Source organism: Rattus norvegicus, chromosome 19, assembly GCF_021556685.1.
Source record: "Rattus norvegicus strain SHRSP/BbbUtx chromosome 19, alternate assembly SHRSP_T2T, whole genome shotgun sequence".
Taxonomy (NCBI): domain Eukaryota; kingdom Metazoa; phylum Chordata; class Mammalia; order Rodentia; family Muridae; genus Rattus; species Rattus norvegicus.
In genome coordinates, this window is record NC_141552.1 from 66,384,395 (window position 1) to 66,400,353 (window position 15,959).

General features: G+C 53.7%; 2 protein-coding genes across 29 annotated transcripts; one reads left to right on the forward strand and one right to left on the reverse strand.

Moving 5' to 3' along the window:
• The first annotated feature begins 727 nt into the window (after nucleotides 1–727).
• On the forward strand, nucleotides 728–15,775 carry Cdk10 (cyclin-dependent kinase 10). Of its 28 annotated transcripts, none has more exons than XM_087594933.1 (14): nucleotides 728–836; nucleotides 2,104–2,197; nucleotides 2,491–2,563; nucleotides 3,157–3,228; nucleotides 3,673–3,775; nucleotides 3,895–3,976; nucleotides 4,544–4,611; nucleotides 5,103–5,155; nucleotides 5,363–5,432; nucleotides 6,471–6,530; nucleotides 6,791–6,914; nucleotides 7,002–7,141; nucleotides 7,538–7,590; nucleotides 12,237–15,775. In XM_087594933.1, the coding sequence occupies exons 4-14, from the start codon at nucleotides 3,210–3,212 to the stop codon at nucleotides 12,269–12,271; spliced, it is 807 nt and encodes a 268-aa protein (XP_087451059.1). In that variant the 5' UTR covers nucleotides 728–836; nucleotides 2,104–2,197; nucleotides 2,491–2,563; nucleotides 3,157–3,209; the 3' UTR covers nucleotides 12,272–15,775.
• Nucleotides 8,451–12,900, reverse strand: Spata2L (spermatogenesis associated 2-like). The gene is made up of 3 exons (NM_001109133.2): nucleotides 12,833–12,900; nucleotides 12,209–12,512; nucleotides 8,451–10,773 (listed from the first exon to the last, which is right to left on the reverse strand). Exons 2-3 carry the CDS (start codon nucleotides 12,509–12,511, stop codon nucleotides 9,796–9,798), a joined length of 1,281 nt encoding a protein of 426 aa, NP_001102603.1. The 5' UTR covers nucleotide 12,512; nucleotides 12,833–12,900; the 3' UTR covers nucleotides 8,451–9,795.
• Nucleotides 15,776–15,959: the final 184 nt, after the last annotated feature.

The window sequence follows — 15,959 nt, forward strand, 5'->3', positions numbered from 1 at the left end:
TCCGCCTAGCGTTAACCCAGTGCCCACCCGGGCCTGCGCTCTGGCCATACAGAAGCAGGGACATTCATCTTCCTAATCTGTATAAACCCTGCACAAAGGATCAGAGCCAATCGGTGTTCTGAGTCCCAATACACAGTCCAAGAGCTGAGTGCAGCCTCGCAGACCCACTTGGGTTTGAGTTGCTCTCCAGTGGTCAGTACATCAATTCCCAGTTATGTTCAGAACCAAGCAACTTTCCCCAACTCAGGAAGACAAATAAGGAGTGGAAAGGAAGAGCAGGAAATGCAGCTCTTTATGCCCTCGTGTACGATGCCCTGGCTGTACAAGGCTTCTGTGTTGTCCTTGGCTAGTGATGGGGACGAGGTTGGCCTCAGGAAGGACTGGGTGCCAGCGGATCCAGCTTTCATGAAGGTACCCAACCACTGTCAAAAAACATAGCTCTGATTTGTGGTAGTTTCCTGGAAGAGCAGAAAGCGCTGCTGATGGCTGTAATTGGTCTCACTTAAATGGGAAACAGGGAAAAGAAGCATTTTCTTCTAGCTGATCAAAACCAATCTGGGAGACTTTGTGGAATCATGTCTGTATCTAACGCTGAAAAGAGACCGGAACCTCTCTAGTCTGCTCAGATCCTCCTCTCCCGGAGAGGGTTAGATGTTCGCCCAAGTGCAGAACAAACCGGAAGTACGTTATGTGCCTGCGCCGAGGGGCGTTACGCCTGCGCGCCGGAAGAGGGCGGCACCGGCTTGGGCATGGCGGAGGTGGACCTGGAGTCGGATCAGATCCGACTGAAGTGTATCCGTAAGGAAGGTTTCTTCACCGTGCCTCCAGAACACAGGGTGCGACGGGGTGCCACTCGTGCGGTGCTGTGTGGCAGGGGCTCGCCGTGTCGCGTTAAAGTTTGAGGTTCCGGCGTCGGAGGAACATCAGTCGCAGAGTTTGCCGTGGCGTGTGCAGAAATCCGCAGCCCAGAGGCCGGGTGCGGGGTGGGACCGAGGGAGTGCGACCTCGGGTGAAAAGAGTGGGAGGTTCCGGGGTTGGGGATTTAGCTCAGTGGTAGAGCGCTTGCCTAGCAAGCGCAAGACCCTGGGTTCGGTCCCCAGCACCGAAAAAAAAAAAAAAAAGAAAAGAAAAAAGAGTGGGAGGTTCCCGTGGCACCTGCAGCCGGGATGGGGGCGTCTCACCTCGCGTTCTCGGATTGTCCCTTTTGTGTAATGCGGGGGGTGAACCTTAGGGGCGCCGATTTCTGCTCACAGTTGATGGGACGAGGATTTTGCAGCAGCCCACATATGTTTTAACTTATAGTTTATGCCTTTCGAGGTCATAACTACGAGCCTCAGAGCACCAGGCACACCTAACTAAGAGCCTCAGAGCACTGTGCTGAAATCTGAGGTAGCGAAACCCCTTCTTAAAGGGGGAGAAAATGCACGAGTGCAGTGGTTGTTGATCCCTTAAGTCAAAAATGTCAGTCCTGCGTGGTGGTCCACACTTGTAATCCCAGTCAAGGGGTTGAGGATGATCACTCCAAGTCGGAGGGGAGCCTAGGCCACAAAGTGAGACCTGGACTCAAAAATAAGCAAAAATAAAAAGGAGTGGAGATTTTGGAGAAAAGCAGTATATTCTGTAAGAAACTGTAGAAGAGTTGACATTTGTTTTGGGCCAGGAAGTGTTGCCAGAATTTGGGCAGATCTGACAAGGGATGCTATGCCATACTCAGGTGGCAACACAAACTCATGATGAAGGGAATTTCAGAGTAAACAGGGAGCCTATGAGGAGAGGGAGGGAGTGAGCTAAGAGTGGACCACGGGGGCCATCAGACATCAGAAAGTAATAAAACCCAGGGCAGAGCTCTTAAGAGACGGGAAGCCAGCAGGGGACTTTTGTAACCTTGCTGAGGTCCTTCTGTATCCAAGAAATGCTCAGTTAATCTACCTATAAAGGCATCGCACCATGAACACATAAGTTACAGACTCCCCAATAAGACCCCAGAATACTATGGCCCGGGCAAGCTATTTCTCTGACCCCTAACATTCTAGAGGCAGCTGTTTCCCATAAGTGGGCTAACTTTTGTTTCGTTGCCTCCCCTGACCCTGCTCCCCACCCCAGCCTGCAAAAGGAAGTGGATCAGCTAGCTCTCCTCAGTCTGGAAGCCCTTCCCACATCTCACAGATCGTTACCCCTGGATAGCTTTCCTTACTCCGTGAGTCGGTGTTGGAGGCTGGATCCTCCTGCACAGAGGTGTTTGTGTCCATGGCTTGTGGCCATTTGTCACTAGACAGCAGACGTCTGGAACATGGGGTGGGAGGGAATATGTAGGCCATCTTCAGTGTGCTTCAGTATTTCAAAGTAATTCCAGTGGTGTCCGTCCCCAGATACATGGTTGCTTTCTGTTTGGTAAGCAAGATGCAAGTGATGTCTCAGTGCCAGATATGGGTGAGACACCACTTGTGCTGTAGCTTCCAGATCCCCACACTGGCTGCCTCTCTCTTCCAGCTCGGAAGATGCCGAAGCGTTAAGGAGTTCGAGAAGCTGAACCGGATTGGCGAGGGCACCTATGGCATTGTGTGTGAGTGGTCAAGACAAAGCTCTGTCGGGACTGGAAGGATCGCACTCTGTACTCCAGACCAGGCCGAAGCTGGCTCTCAAACGTTAATCCCTAGTGGGATACTTGAACACAAGCATCAGGCTGCTAATGTGAGCGATCCAGATGAGTACTGTGGAGGAGATAACTGACTTCCAAAGCTCCTTGCAGCTCCATAGCTGGGAGGTTTTTTGCCAAGTATCTGGAAGTCGCAGAGGCCAACAAAATGCTCGCAATCCGTTATGTTATGTCTTCCCCCTAGGTAGACTACCTTCATTGGTATTAGAGTATTGCACATGTGAACTCAGAGCAGTAGGCTGCATGGGAGAGCTTCTCTCCACAAGAGTTGTTGATGGCAGGTGTCCACTCAAGAGTAAACCGGAAACTCCCAATCCAGCTCAAATGAGAATTCCCAAGCTCACATTTTGGGAATGGAGGAAGGACTGAGTTTTGCTGGACATTAAGTTGTCAGAGAAGAAAAAGAACTTCAGTAAACTCATAAGAGAGGCCCCATGTGGCAAGATGGAGCTGTGACAGTGTTTGAGGTAGACTCCATGGCATATGTGCTCCTGTTTCAGATCGAGCCCGGGATACGCAGACGGATGAAATTGTTGCCCTGAAGAAGGTGCGGATGGACAAAGAGAAAGATGGTGAGCTGGGGACAGGGTGCAGGACCACCCTTCCTGCCTTGGGGCATTAGAGCAGGAAGGAGCATAAAAGCACAGGCCAGCACAGGCCACCTGAGGTTTGGGGGGGTGGAGAGGGGGATGTGCATCGTAGTTAAGGAGCTGGCCCAGCCTGTCACCACCCTCAGCCCTTCCTCCCCTTGGCCAGCTTTAAAATTATACATTCTTGGGGTTGGGGATTTAGCTCAGTGGTAGAGCGCTTGCCTAGGAAGCGCAAGGCCCTGGGTTCGGTCCCCAGCTCCGAAAAAAAAGAACCAAAAAAAAAAAAAAAATTGTACATTCTCTCCAAACCCATTCGCCCCATAATGAATGCACGAGTAAGAGTGGTGTCGGTGTCACCAAAGTTGTCCCTGGCAGGAGGACAGGATGTGGCCCTGAGTGGAGTTCACTGAGCACCTTTGGTTTCAGGCATCCCCATCAGCAGCCTGCGTGAAATCACACTGCTCCTGCGTCTCCGCCATCCCAACATTGTGGAGCTGAAGGAGGTGGTTGTTGGCAACCACCTGGAGAGGTGTGTGGTCTCCTGCGTCTGCCCCACACAAAGGCTAACCTGCCTACAGCAGGCCCGACCTCTGTGCCTGCCAGGGAGAAAACAGAGGATGCCATGTGTTTTCTCTCTTTTCCGTCTAGCATCTTCCTGGTCATGGGTTACTGTGAACAAGATCTGGCCAGCCTATTGGAAAATATGCCAACGCCCTTCTCGGAGGCCCAGGTGTGAGAGGGAGGCGCTCCCTGGTTGGTGGATAGCTTTGTTGAATGTGACAGCCAGAAGTGGATGGAGTTACCCAGTGCCTCTTGCACAGTATCTGTTGCACAGGCCTGTTGGCTCTAGGTCTTCTCGGTCCATGTGGCAGGCCACTGGAAAGGAAAGAGGGACTGGAGAAATGGCTGGGGGTTGGGGGGTGGGTAAAGTACATGTGTGCATGCGAGTGAGGGGCTGGAGTTCTGATCCCAGCTGTTCTAGGCCAGCCTGCTAGGTAGAGCAGCCAATTGGGTCAGCCCTGGGTTCAAAGGAAAGATGCTGCTGTCATATATAACACGGAAAGCAGTTGCTGACACTTGATGTCAACCTCCTTATCATTAGACTAATGCAAACATGCCCACACATACACTGCACGCAAACATGGGTTCCACATACATGTTCATATATACACAGTAACTAAGTCTACTGCAGTTCTGTCTTAGTTGTGCAGGACATAGCCACAGCCACACTCTGGAGGTGCTGGTGACCTCCAGGCAGCGTGTCGACGCTCTCCACCCTGTGTCTGGCCCTCCTCAGGTTAAGTGCATCCTGCTGCAAGTGCTTCGAGGCCTTCAGTACCTGCACCGGAGCTTCATCATCCACAGGTGGGCGGGGCGGCCAGGAGGAAGGGAGGGCGTGTCTGAGGGGGGCAGGGAGTGGGCCAGGAACAGCCGCCGTGCCCCAGTGTCTCATTCTGAAATATATTCAAGAGAGGAGCAGACATCCACTAGAAATCTCTGACTGCCCCCAGGCAAGGCTCTTAGATCAAACAAGTCTAATCAGCCCTCACTTTTCTGGGAAGTAGGTGTGGGTGGGAAGGCAGCAGCCTGAAGCCTTCAGTGGAGAGCACCTACCCAGAGTCTTAGGCCAGGAGCTGCTGTCTCTAGAGATGCCTGCGAGATGTGGAGTCCTCTTGTCTGACCTTTGTGCTGGGCTGCTGTAGTAAGACGTGAGAAACAAGGCATGGCCTCTCTGCGCCTTTTTGATTTTAGAAAAGCCCAGTTAAATGCCAGAAAAGTGTGTCGGGCTGTGGTGAGCCTGGCTGCCCCTTGGGAACTCACTTCCTTGGAAAACCATTGCTTTCTTTCTGACCCAGGGACCTGAAGGTGTCCAACTTGCTCATGACAGATAAGGGCTGTGTGAAGACAGGTGGGTGCTGGGCGCTGACCCTGTGTATGTGGAGGTGGGTTTCTTTGAGCGTGCCTTTTGGGGTAGGGATGTCCGTGTGGCTCTGGAAACCAGAGCTGACTTGTCTGTCGTCCTAGCCCCAGGCCACCGTAGTCCAGTTCTCTTTGCAGAAAGCAGCAGTAAGCAGTCCTCCTCAGTGATAATCTTTTTTCCTCTCCTCTGCCGCAGCCGATTTCGGCCTGGCTCGGGCCTATGGTGTTCCAGTAAAGCCAATGACTCCCAAGGTTGTTACCCTCTGGTGAGTTCCTTAGAGTCTCGGTGGCCTATGGGATTTGTACGTCTTCCCCAGCATCCCTTACATTGTGGCAGATACCTCAAAAGGGCCTTGAGAGTCTAGAAGCTGTATGGGGGACACACTGCTCAGAACAGAGCCAGGCTCAGTGGCCTCAAGAACTCGGCTTTGTTGGGATGGATGCCATCCTGTGCTGGACGGACGGCGGCTGCACCTTTGTCCCAGCCCTCGGGGGACAGAGTCAGGCAGATCTCTGAGTTGAGGCCAGGACAGCCTGGCTGCAATGAGAAACCCTGTCTTGAAAACAAAAACACCACAGACAGGAATGCCACCGCGCTGTGACATAAGCACAGGAATGCCACCGCACTGTGACATAGCACAGACAGGAATGCCACCACACTGTGACACATAGCACAGACAAGAATGCCACCGCACTGTGACATAGCACAGACAGGAATGCCACCGCACACTGACGTAGCCATAAACATCCTACCTCTGTGTCGTTCTTTCAAGTTAGCTTTCTTCAGGTTCTTTTGGGGGGCTTGGGGGAGAGTAAGGTTGGAGAGGGGTGGTATGGGGGTTTCCAGAAAGGGTTTCTCTGTAGCCTGCTCTGAACTCACTCTATAGACCAAGCTGGCCTTGAACTCCTAGAGATGGATGGATGGATGGATGGATGGATGGATGGATGGATGGATGGATGGATGATAGATCTGCCTGCCTCTGTGCTGGGATTAAAGGTGTGCGCCAGCACTGCCTGGCCTTCTGTGGTAGTTTTAAGGCAGAATGTGGCTGTGGCTAAGGGCAGGACATTGATGTCTCTCACATCCTCATCAGGATCCTTATATGGCCTCAGCTGTGTTCCGTGACTGCTGTCTGAAAGCTGACAACGGCATAGCTGTGCCTGGATCCATTGGTTCTTATGAGTCAGACATGGCAGCTCTCTCAGGCTTAGGGTGGAAGGTAGTCCATGGGCCACTGTGGACTCTGAAGGAGCTCAGGCTGAAGAAGGGCTGACCAGAGGTAAAATGGGGCCTTTGTCTGCAGGTACCGAGCCCCAGAGCTGCTGCTTGGAACTACTACCCAGACTACCAGCATCGACATGTGGTAGGAGTGGTTTCTGCTCCTAGGGCCTCAAGTCACCTGGCCCTGGAGGTCAGCCCTGGTCAGGGGGATCAGGACTGGTGTGGTGGGGATGAACCTGACTGTGGTCCCCCGGGGGCGTGAGAACATGTCTGGAGTGCTCACTCACTGTCTCGGGCCTCAGGTTCTCGAGAGGCACTGCAGACCTGGGGGAGAGCCTTATGGCCTGCCTACTTCTTGAGTGTGTTGCTATGATGCTAAGCAGAGATTGGCTGCTCCTACAGGGCTGTTGGCTGCATCCTGGCAGAGCTGCTGGCCCATAAGCCCCTTCTCCCTGGCACTTCCGAGATCCACCAGATCGACTTGATCGTACAGCTGTTGGGGACACCGAGTGAGAATATCTGGCCTGTGGGTGTTACAGACTCCATCTATGTCACCACCTCAGTCCCCATCCATGCTTAGTGGCTCTGTCACTCCAGCCCCTGCCTCTCACAGGGTTTCTCCAAGCTGCCCCTGGCCGGCCAGTACAGCCTGAGGAAACAGCCCTACAACAACCTCAAGCACAAGTTCCCATGGCTCTCAGAGGCCGGACTGCGCCTGCTCAACTTCCTCTTCATGTATGACCCTAAGAAAAGGTACAGCCCTCACCTGTAGGTGGCTCCATGGGCCCAACCCCTGACTTCTGCAGAGATGGAAGGACACCGTAAACCCAGATCCTTAATTCACCTTTTATGGTGTTGGAATGGAAACTAAGGCCTTCCTTGCACACACACTAGGCAGGCAGTCTAGCACTGAGCCATCTCAATTCAACAAATGTTTTAAAGACGGTTTCTCATGACTCAGACCACAGATGCCCACTTCTCAGACATACGCAGACACCCATAGGTGCCAGGTGTCCAGTTTGAGTGGCCCTTGGTCAGAGTTTCTAGGTCTCTGGTTCCCATTTGTTGGAAGTTGAATTGGGCTGTTGAGGGTGGCTGTTTTGAGTAAAGTAGGCCCCTCTAAGGTCACAGGTCACTGTCATTCTCCAGGGCAACAGCAGGAGACTGCCTGGAGAGTTCCTACTTCAAGGAGAAGCCCCTACGTAAGTTCTCCAGACCTCCTTAGGTTCTCTTAGGGCATGACAAGAAGGCCTGTTTATCCACATTGGGTGGGTTCCCGGGCAGTCTCCACAGGGGAGAAGGAAGGGAACGGATGGCCAGCTTAAGTGAGGAGTCCTTTCTAGACCTGGAGCATGCTCCACCCGAGCCCTTTCCAGGCCAGCCCTGAAGCTGCCCTTCTCCTGCAGCCTGCGAGCCGGAGCTCATGCCTACCTTCCCCCACCACCGTAACAAGCGTGCTGCCCCAGCTGCCACTGAGGGGCAGAGCAAACGATGCCGGCCCTGAATGAGTCCAGCCCACCCTTCCAAATCCTCATGGATCATCAGCCAACGACTGGGGGGGGGGGGGGGGGGCTCCAGGCCAACAGGCCTTTGCCTCTTCCAATTGGCCAGCCTCTTCAGCTGACTCCTCCCTGACATGGACAGGGAGGTTGCTGAGTGGGGTACCCAGGATAGAACTATTGTAGCACCATCTGGTGGCCTATCTTGTCTATCAGTGAAGCCTGGCTTCTTGGGGGACAGAGCTGGTGCTGAGAGGCCTAAGGGCCCCAGTCAGTATATGTTGGAACTGAAGCTGGGCACCAGCCTGGAATGAACAGGCCCAGGAGATCATAACTGTTCTTGCTTGGCGACTAGGAGCCGCCCAGGACAGATAAGCTATAGTCACCCTGGCAGGGTTGATGGGGCTTCAGGTGGGAAGGAGGGAGCAGGTGTCAGTTGGGATAGAATACTTTGACAACTGTCAGAATGAAAGCTTTCAGTGGGTGTGGCTGGCACTGGTGCCCAGGGAGAGAATGGGTGGATTGCTTTTCCGGGGGAGGAGAGATAAAAAGCTTTTCCAGTAGACAGTTTGGCAATCCTTTAATGTACTGTGGGGGTTCGATCCATGCAACATGGACAGCGTCCTCTGAGGGGCCTGTAGGAGGAGTAGGAACAGGCTTGGCTGAGGGGGGACAGTGTCCTCTGAGAGGCCTGCATGAGGAGTAGGAACAGACTCAGCTGAGGGGGGACAGCATCCTCTGAGAGGCCTGCATGAGGAGTAGGAACAGACTCAGCTGAGGGGGGACAGTGTCCTCTGCGGGCCTGCAGGAGGAGTGGGAACAGGCTTGGCTGAGGGGGGACAGTGTCCTCTGAGAGGCCTGCATGAGGAGTGGGAACAGACTCAGCTGAGGGGGGACAGTGTCCTCTGTGGGCCTGCAGGAGGAGTAGGAACAGACTCAGTTGAGGGGGGACAGTGTCCTCTGCGGGCCTGCAGGAGGAGTGGGAACAGGCTTGGCTGATGGGGTGCCACTAGAGGGAGTGTTTGCAGAATGGTGATCTCGGAGTCTGGGCCTCTGAGTGGTTGATGAAAACCCAGCCCTTTATTATCCCCCTCCTGAGGATGAGTGGTTTAGGGGCCCTAATGAGGGGTCCTGGGCTACCCCCATGGGAGATGAGGGTATAATTCTTCCTGGTTAGCTCTGTGCCCAGAATGAGCTCCAAGGGGCAGTGAGCTGCTTTTTGGCAGTCGCCCGGGAAGTGGCCTGTGTGCACTTCCCCCTTGGTTGGTAGGCAGCTGATTGCTGAGAATCATTCCTGCTGGATGGGGGTGACAGCTCCTCCCACTGCCTGGGAGTGTGCCTCCCACTGTTTTTGCAATGCCTCCTTACTAACAGCAGAGGTGAACCGGGGTCCTCACAGCTAAGTTAGCTCTGTTCTTTCAGACCCTCCCACATGGCACAAACCTAACTCAGCGATCTTACTGTGTCACCTGCAGTCTCTTGAGCAAACCCCTGGGTGAGGTTTCTCAGTACATGGAGAGAGGGACATCCTCAGTCATAGACTGCAGGGGTCAGGTAGGGAGCTTCAGGCAGTTCATAGGCTGGGGTCTTAAAGTGAGTTTGGGTACTGTAACATGGGTAACCTGGACTTCTCTACCCAGCACATCTGGGCGTGAGGAGAGGGACATGAGGGAAGGATCTTGTTGATTGAGCTCGGCCTGCTGCACCAGGGCTGACACGGGCATGTCAGTGAGGATGTCTGGTAGGGCACCAGGCAAGAGCATTCCATGAAGGCTCTACCCTCTTTCACCTGCAGGTCCTGGACTCCCCTGGGGAATAGGAAGGCCAGGGGAGTCAGTGGCCTAGGCCCTTTCCTAAAAGAAGCACCGTGAAAACTGTGTCCCCAGAAGACTTGGGGTCCACCTGGGCCTAGGGATGGGCCCCAGGACTGTCATAGAGCAGGGTATCCACCTGTGCTCGTTGCAGCCACAGGCGTCTCTGGTTGTCACCAAGAAGTATGCGCAGTGAATGAGTCGGGCGGCAGGCAGATAGGGCAGTGCAGTGGGTAGCGTGTAGCTGGCGGCAAGTGTCACAGCAGAGGGTGGGTAGGTTGCCAGGGCTCAAGCAGCTATGAGCCTGGTAGCTCAGAGGCTCAACAGCCGGCCCGTAGGCCGAGGGTGCTGCTCCTTCTGCCTGCCTGTGACGGGGGCTGGCTTGCCCAGGGCTTGAAGGGGATTCAGGGGGAGCTAAGTCCCCTGACCGACTCAGCTCCCGGCGCAGAGAGAGGAAGGAGAAAGCAGAGGGTTCTGGCTCCAGCTCCTCTTCCAGAGCCCCGTATGGTGGGCTGCTGGCCCGGTGTAGCTCATCAGCTGGGGTGTCCCAGGACTGGCCTCCAGAGCCCCATAGTTTGGCACTCTGCTCCCAGAGTGGTGGCCTATAGGCCAGTTCCACAGGAGGTGAGTCCAGGCCCGGCGAAGGCTCACCATACAGACTGGCCTCTGAGCTCTCGTCTTCCTGCAGGTCCTGGTACAGGTCCACTGAGGCCCCATAAGCAGCAGGTGTGCCTCGAGGGGGCAGGGGTGGGGGCTCCTCATCTTGGGCCAGCCGCTGCTGAAGCCAGGCTACACAGGAGGCCACATCCCCACTAGCCCTTCGAGCTCGGAGCAGCTCCTCAGCTGGTAGCACACTGGTACCCAGCTGGGTCAGCACCTCACCTAGGATCTCACACTCCAACCGGAGAGCAAAGCAGCCCAGAGCCACCTGCACCAGCTGGCAGGCAGGGGGTGGGGTGGTCACCATTAGGCGGTGGTTGTCCCTGCGCACGTAGCCCATCTTCTGGAAGCTTCGAGTCAGGAGCTCCTCAGAGAGTACACCCTTCAGCACATGCACATAGCCCCCTGAGAAGGTCTGTAAGGAAGGGTCCTGGTCAGGTGTGCTCTTCCATAAAGGATCCTGGATGCAGTCCTGCCTTGACTGCACCAAGGGTGCACTTCTGAAGTTGTGTTCACCCCCTGAGATAGTTTTCATCTGTCTGGAGTGAGCCTGGATTTAGACATTTTTTACCTCCAAGGGAGAACCTAAGTGTGTATGCTAGGTAAACATTGTGTCGCTGAGACATATTCCTAGCCCCTCAGGTCTTTTTTTTTTTTTTTTTTTTTGGTTCTTTTTTTTCGGAGCTGGGGATCGAACCCAGGGCCTTGCGCTTCCTAGGCAAGCGCTCTACCACTGAGCTAAATCCCCAACCCCGTTTTTTTTTTTTTTTTTTTTTTTTTTTTTTTTTTTTTTTTTTTAAGACAAGGTCCTTATTGTAAAGCTCAGCTTGACCCTAAACTCACCATCCTCCTGCCTCCGCCTACAGGAATATTCCATCGCATCTAGCTGGCAGGTAGCCTCTTACATCCTGTTCTGCCCATTGTTTTTGTTTCCTCCCCGACTCTAGTATTCCAGACTCTAATGTGCTTTCTAGATCAAAGCTACCTACCGGGCCAAAGGGGCAGGCTAAGTGTGGGTCTTTCTCAAGTGTGAACATCCAGAACGGCTCTAGGCACCCTTGGGGCACTTCTGTGCCCAGCACCCTCAGGAAGAGGACATCTACACACAAGGAGCACAGGCTAGAACACCCTTCTTTGGTCTTTGCACCTTGACTGAAGAGAAAAGGGGCTTTCCCCAAAAACTACCCAGCTAGGAGGCTCTATCCTTGCCAGTTCCACCCCAACACTTTCTGAACTCTACAATGTCAAGGCCAAGCCGCCGCCTCTGTCCTCTGGGCCTCTAGCGTCACAGGATGAATGAAAGTCCTGGGATCTCGGGTGTCCCTGTGGAGCAGCAGGCTGATGGGGTGTGGAGGGGGAGACGCTGCCATGACAACCAGTGGAGGTTTACCTCGCCCACGTGCTTACTGACGTCATTGCCTTCCCACTCAAAATTAGCTCAGAGCGGCCCTGCCCCCTCTAGGTGGTCTGCCATCTGACCTCAGGACTAAGCCAGCCCTGGACCTGGCCACCTAACCTGGACCTAGGCAGGAACAAGACCCCTGCCGTTCTCTTCCCAGTCTTAGCAGCCTCCTTTTACAGAAGGGACCAGTCCACATCCTAGAGGAGTTAAGATGACCATAGGACATCAAATACCTCCCTCACCCACCCACAGCTACCCTAGAATTTCCATGGCAACTAGGGCAGTGAGACTACTCTGAGGACAGCCATGTAAGTTCTAGGTCAATGACTGATAGGCATGCAATCCCAACGCCCACGACCCCTCAGCGCAGAACCCTCCCCTGAAGAGGGCCTGCAGCCCCCAGCAGTCGGACCAGGAAGGGAGTGAAGGAGCATCACTAACACCGTACCTTGATGGTGGTGAACTCCTTTCTCCAGGGCAGCAGGTACAGGTGCACAGCGGCCAGCTCTAGGAGTTCGAAGGCGCGGGCCAGATCGCGGAGGGCTGGCGCCAGGTCAGCACGGCCCCACAGGCCATCAGTGAACAGTGCCAGCGCATCGTCCTGAAGCGCCCCGTGCAGGTCGAAGTCCTCCACCAGAATCTGCCAGAGCACCGCGCGCAGCGAGGGATCGCCACAGACGCCCGCGCGGCCGCGCCGCAGCTCACGCTCCAGGCACAGGCGATAGTCCTCCGACAGCGAGCTGCTGCCCATCCTGACCGAGCGCGGGACGAGGTGTCAAACTAGAGACCATATCATCTCAGCTGTGCCACTCTCCACCCCGCACCCAGCAACTCCAGGGCCCCCTCCAACCTGGAAATAGGGACCTTGAGAGCTTAGCAAGTCCCGGGATCTATGATCCCCTTCAGCCATGAGACAGCTCAGTGACCACAGTATCTACAGCCTCCCCTCCCCGTGACACCTTCAGCACCGCTTGCTGATCATCCTCGTATCAACAGCACTGCTCCCATCAGCTGAACCTCTTGCAACCAAAACCCCTCTCCCACCGACCGTCCCCAAGGGCGGCGGTGCTACCTGCTAGTCGCCAGCTATCCCAGAGAGCTCCGCTTGGGCCTGGGTCTATCCTCGCTCTTCCGCAGAGTGTCAAGCCCGCCCCTTGGCCTTGGTTGTGACGTTGGGGGCGAGGCTGGAGTCGGGTGCCGCCCTTTCAGCGAAGTAGGAGGGTGGTGGTGTGGGCGCGGCCTGGGCGAAGCTGGGCGTGGCTCTCCCTCGCAGCTCACCTTTTGAGGTCCTCTCAGATTCACTGTCTCCAGTCTTTCCACCAGTCTGAGGTCGGTAATCGCCTAGTTACGGGCCAGGGAGTGGGAGTACACAGTGGTTGTGTAATACATGTCTCCAAGATGTGCCACTGGAGCAGGTCTGAACCAGACTGGATTTTGGCTCCTCAAGTCAACCCACAGAATAGCCAAATACCAGCTAGGCGGGGCCTATCTAGGCGGGCTGATCATGGACCAAAGGAGGTCAAACACGTGTATTTAGGTACGATTTAAAACGGGTGGGGTGGTGGATTGCCCAGTGGGTCTGAGTGTGGCAGCTCACAACCAGCTCTAACTCCAGTTGCCAACATCCTCTGCTGGCAGACAAGACACTTAACACACAAATAACAGAGCAGGAGGCACCCAGGAGGGCCTCTGCTGGCTTTGTTCTCTGTTCTCTGGTACTTCATTTCTTAGTCCGAGAAAATAGGTTAGGGAGCATTTGAGGTAGGATGAATGTATTCATCCTCCAGGAGAAGGTGCTCCTTAAATGTGTGACCTGCAGGTCTGCAAAACTGACCTGGATCATGTAGTCACCAAGAATCAGTCTGGGTGACTTCAGGGAAACTGTTCCTCGACTTACTGCGGTCTTACACAATTCACTCAGGACCTCAGGCACCTTTTTTTTTTTTTTTTTTTTTTAAAGATTTATTTATTATATATAAGTACACTGTAGCTGTCTTCAGATACACCAGAAGAGGGCATCAGATCTCTTTACAGATGGTTGTGAGCCACCATGTGGTTGCTGGGAATTGAACTCATGACCTCTGGAAGAGCAGTTGGGTGCTCTTAACCGCTGAGCCATCTCTCCAGCCCCTCAGGCACCTTCTTAATCCTAACACCCAAGCTTCACATAAGCAGTATCTTTTGCTCAATCCATTCCTGGATAGCATGTACCTCTTATCTCTCCAGGTCACCAAACCTAGGCCGAGCTTGATAAAAATAGAACCTGGCACAGGGAAGGTCTCTGCCTTGTAGAATTTCCCTGAGTCGGAGGACTTCAAATAGTGTAAGTAGGCAGCAGTCCTCAGGCATCCTGCTTGTGCTCACTGAATAGAGGTCTTCTGTTGTGAGCCCACCAGTCCAAAGGGGACCTTGGTTGGCTTTTGAGGTTGCTTTAACTCAACGTGACATGGTTTAACTCGTGACAAATCATGACAGATTCCATGCCTGCCTTGTTCTGAGACAAGCCTGGATCCCAGCTGCAGCATAAAGAGGGAGTTAACAGAAAAAGGAGAGGCCTTGGGGGCAGGGGTGTGGCCCAACGGTAGAACAATTGCCTAGTATGTGTAAGGCCCCAGGTTTAGTCTCTAGCATTGCAAAAACTGTGTTACACTAATGGCAAAGCTAGTGTTCACCTGCAAATGTCTCTTGTTTTCCACTTGTAATTTAGAGGTTATTCTGGACTAGTATGAGCCTTAACCTTATATTGACGTTCTTCCCCCACCCTCCCCTCCCCTGTGTGTGTGTGTGTGTGTGTGTGTGTGTGTGAGAGAGAGAGAGAGAGAGAGAGAGAGAGAGAGAGAGAGAGAGAGAGAGAGAGAGAGAGAGAGAATATGTGTGTGTAGCTCTGGCTGTCCTACAACTATTGTTGTGGCCTGGAATTCACATTTACTGTCATCCCAGGCAGGTTTGCAAGGTGGAGGCCATGCAGACTTACATTGCCTAGGACTGTAAGCTGGCATGTGCTCCTTTCCTCCACAGCTATGTCCTCCCTGCACCATCATGTCCTACAGCACTGTCCAGTTTCCAAACGTTTCCCCAACCCAATGAGCGTGTGGTTGTTATTGCTTTAACTTTTTTCTTTTTGAGATGGGAGCTCATGTAGCCAGATTAGTCCACCACGTTCGGTTTTATGTGCTAGGGATCTAACCTGGAGCTTCCTGTGTGACGGGCAGGCGCACTACCCGTTGAGCCACACTCCCAGCTTCAACTTTTCAACTTGCAATTCATATTCATATTCTCTCTCTCTCTCTAACTATTTTATATGAGAACACTGTAGCTGTCTTCAGACACACCAGAAGAGGGCATCAGATCCCATTACAGATGGTTGCGAGCCACCATAGTTTCTGGAAATGAACTCAGGACCTCTGGAAGAGCAGTCAGTGCTCTTAATTGCTGAGCCATCGCTCCAGCCCCTGACTTTAACTTTTATTCTTTATGTATAGTATGGGTGTTCTAAGTGTCCATGAGGCCCAAAGAGTGCACTGGGTCTCTTAAAAGTGGAGCTAAAGATGGTTGTGAATTGTTAGATGTCGTTGCTGGGAGTTGAAACCTGGCCCTTTGCAAGAGTAAGTGCTCTTAACTGCTGAGCCGTTTCTCCAGCCTAGCTGAGACACAGTGCCTCAGTGGTAGTTGGCCTGGGCTAAATTTCCCTGAGAGAGAGTGAACGTTAGCACAGCTGGCTATTCCTGATGCAGGTGGGAAGAGGGTGCTGGGAGCCTCTGCCCCATCCCCAATCCACAGAGGTCTGCTCCATAGGTCAAGGGCCCAGGAATGGGTTGACCTGGGCCCACCGCTTGCTTTTGGTGTCATGGTCCCAGGCTTCTACTGCACCATTTGTCGACTGGACTCTGAGGTCAGCCGACCAGGCTCAAAGATGCACATTCCCTTTCCGTGTGGGGCCAAAAAGCTCATTCCCCGTGGGTCTGGAACACAAGTGTTCAATAAATGCCCAGTGACTAAGTCACATACAGCCTTACTCCAAGAATCTCCAAGGACTCCACTATTTCTGGTATTCCCCAGAACCCCTAGTGCTCCAGTCCAGTCTGGAAAGCCCCGCCCCCCCACTCCCCGCCGTATCCTGCCACTTACTTCCTTACTTCCCCAGTAGCCTTGGGTATTTCCTGGGTGGGGCAGCTTGCCTTCCTGGGAGGTGCTGCCTG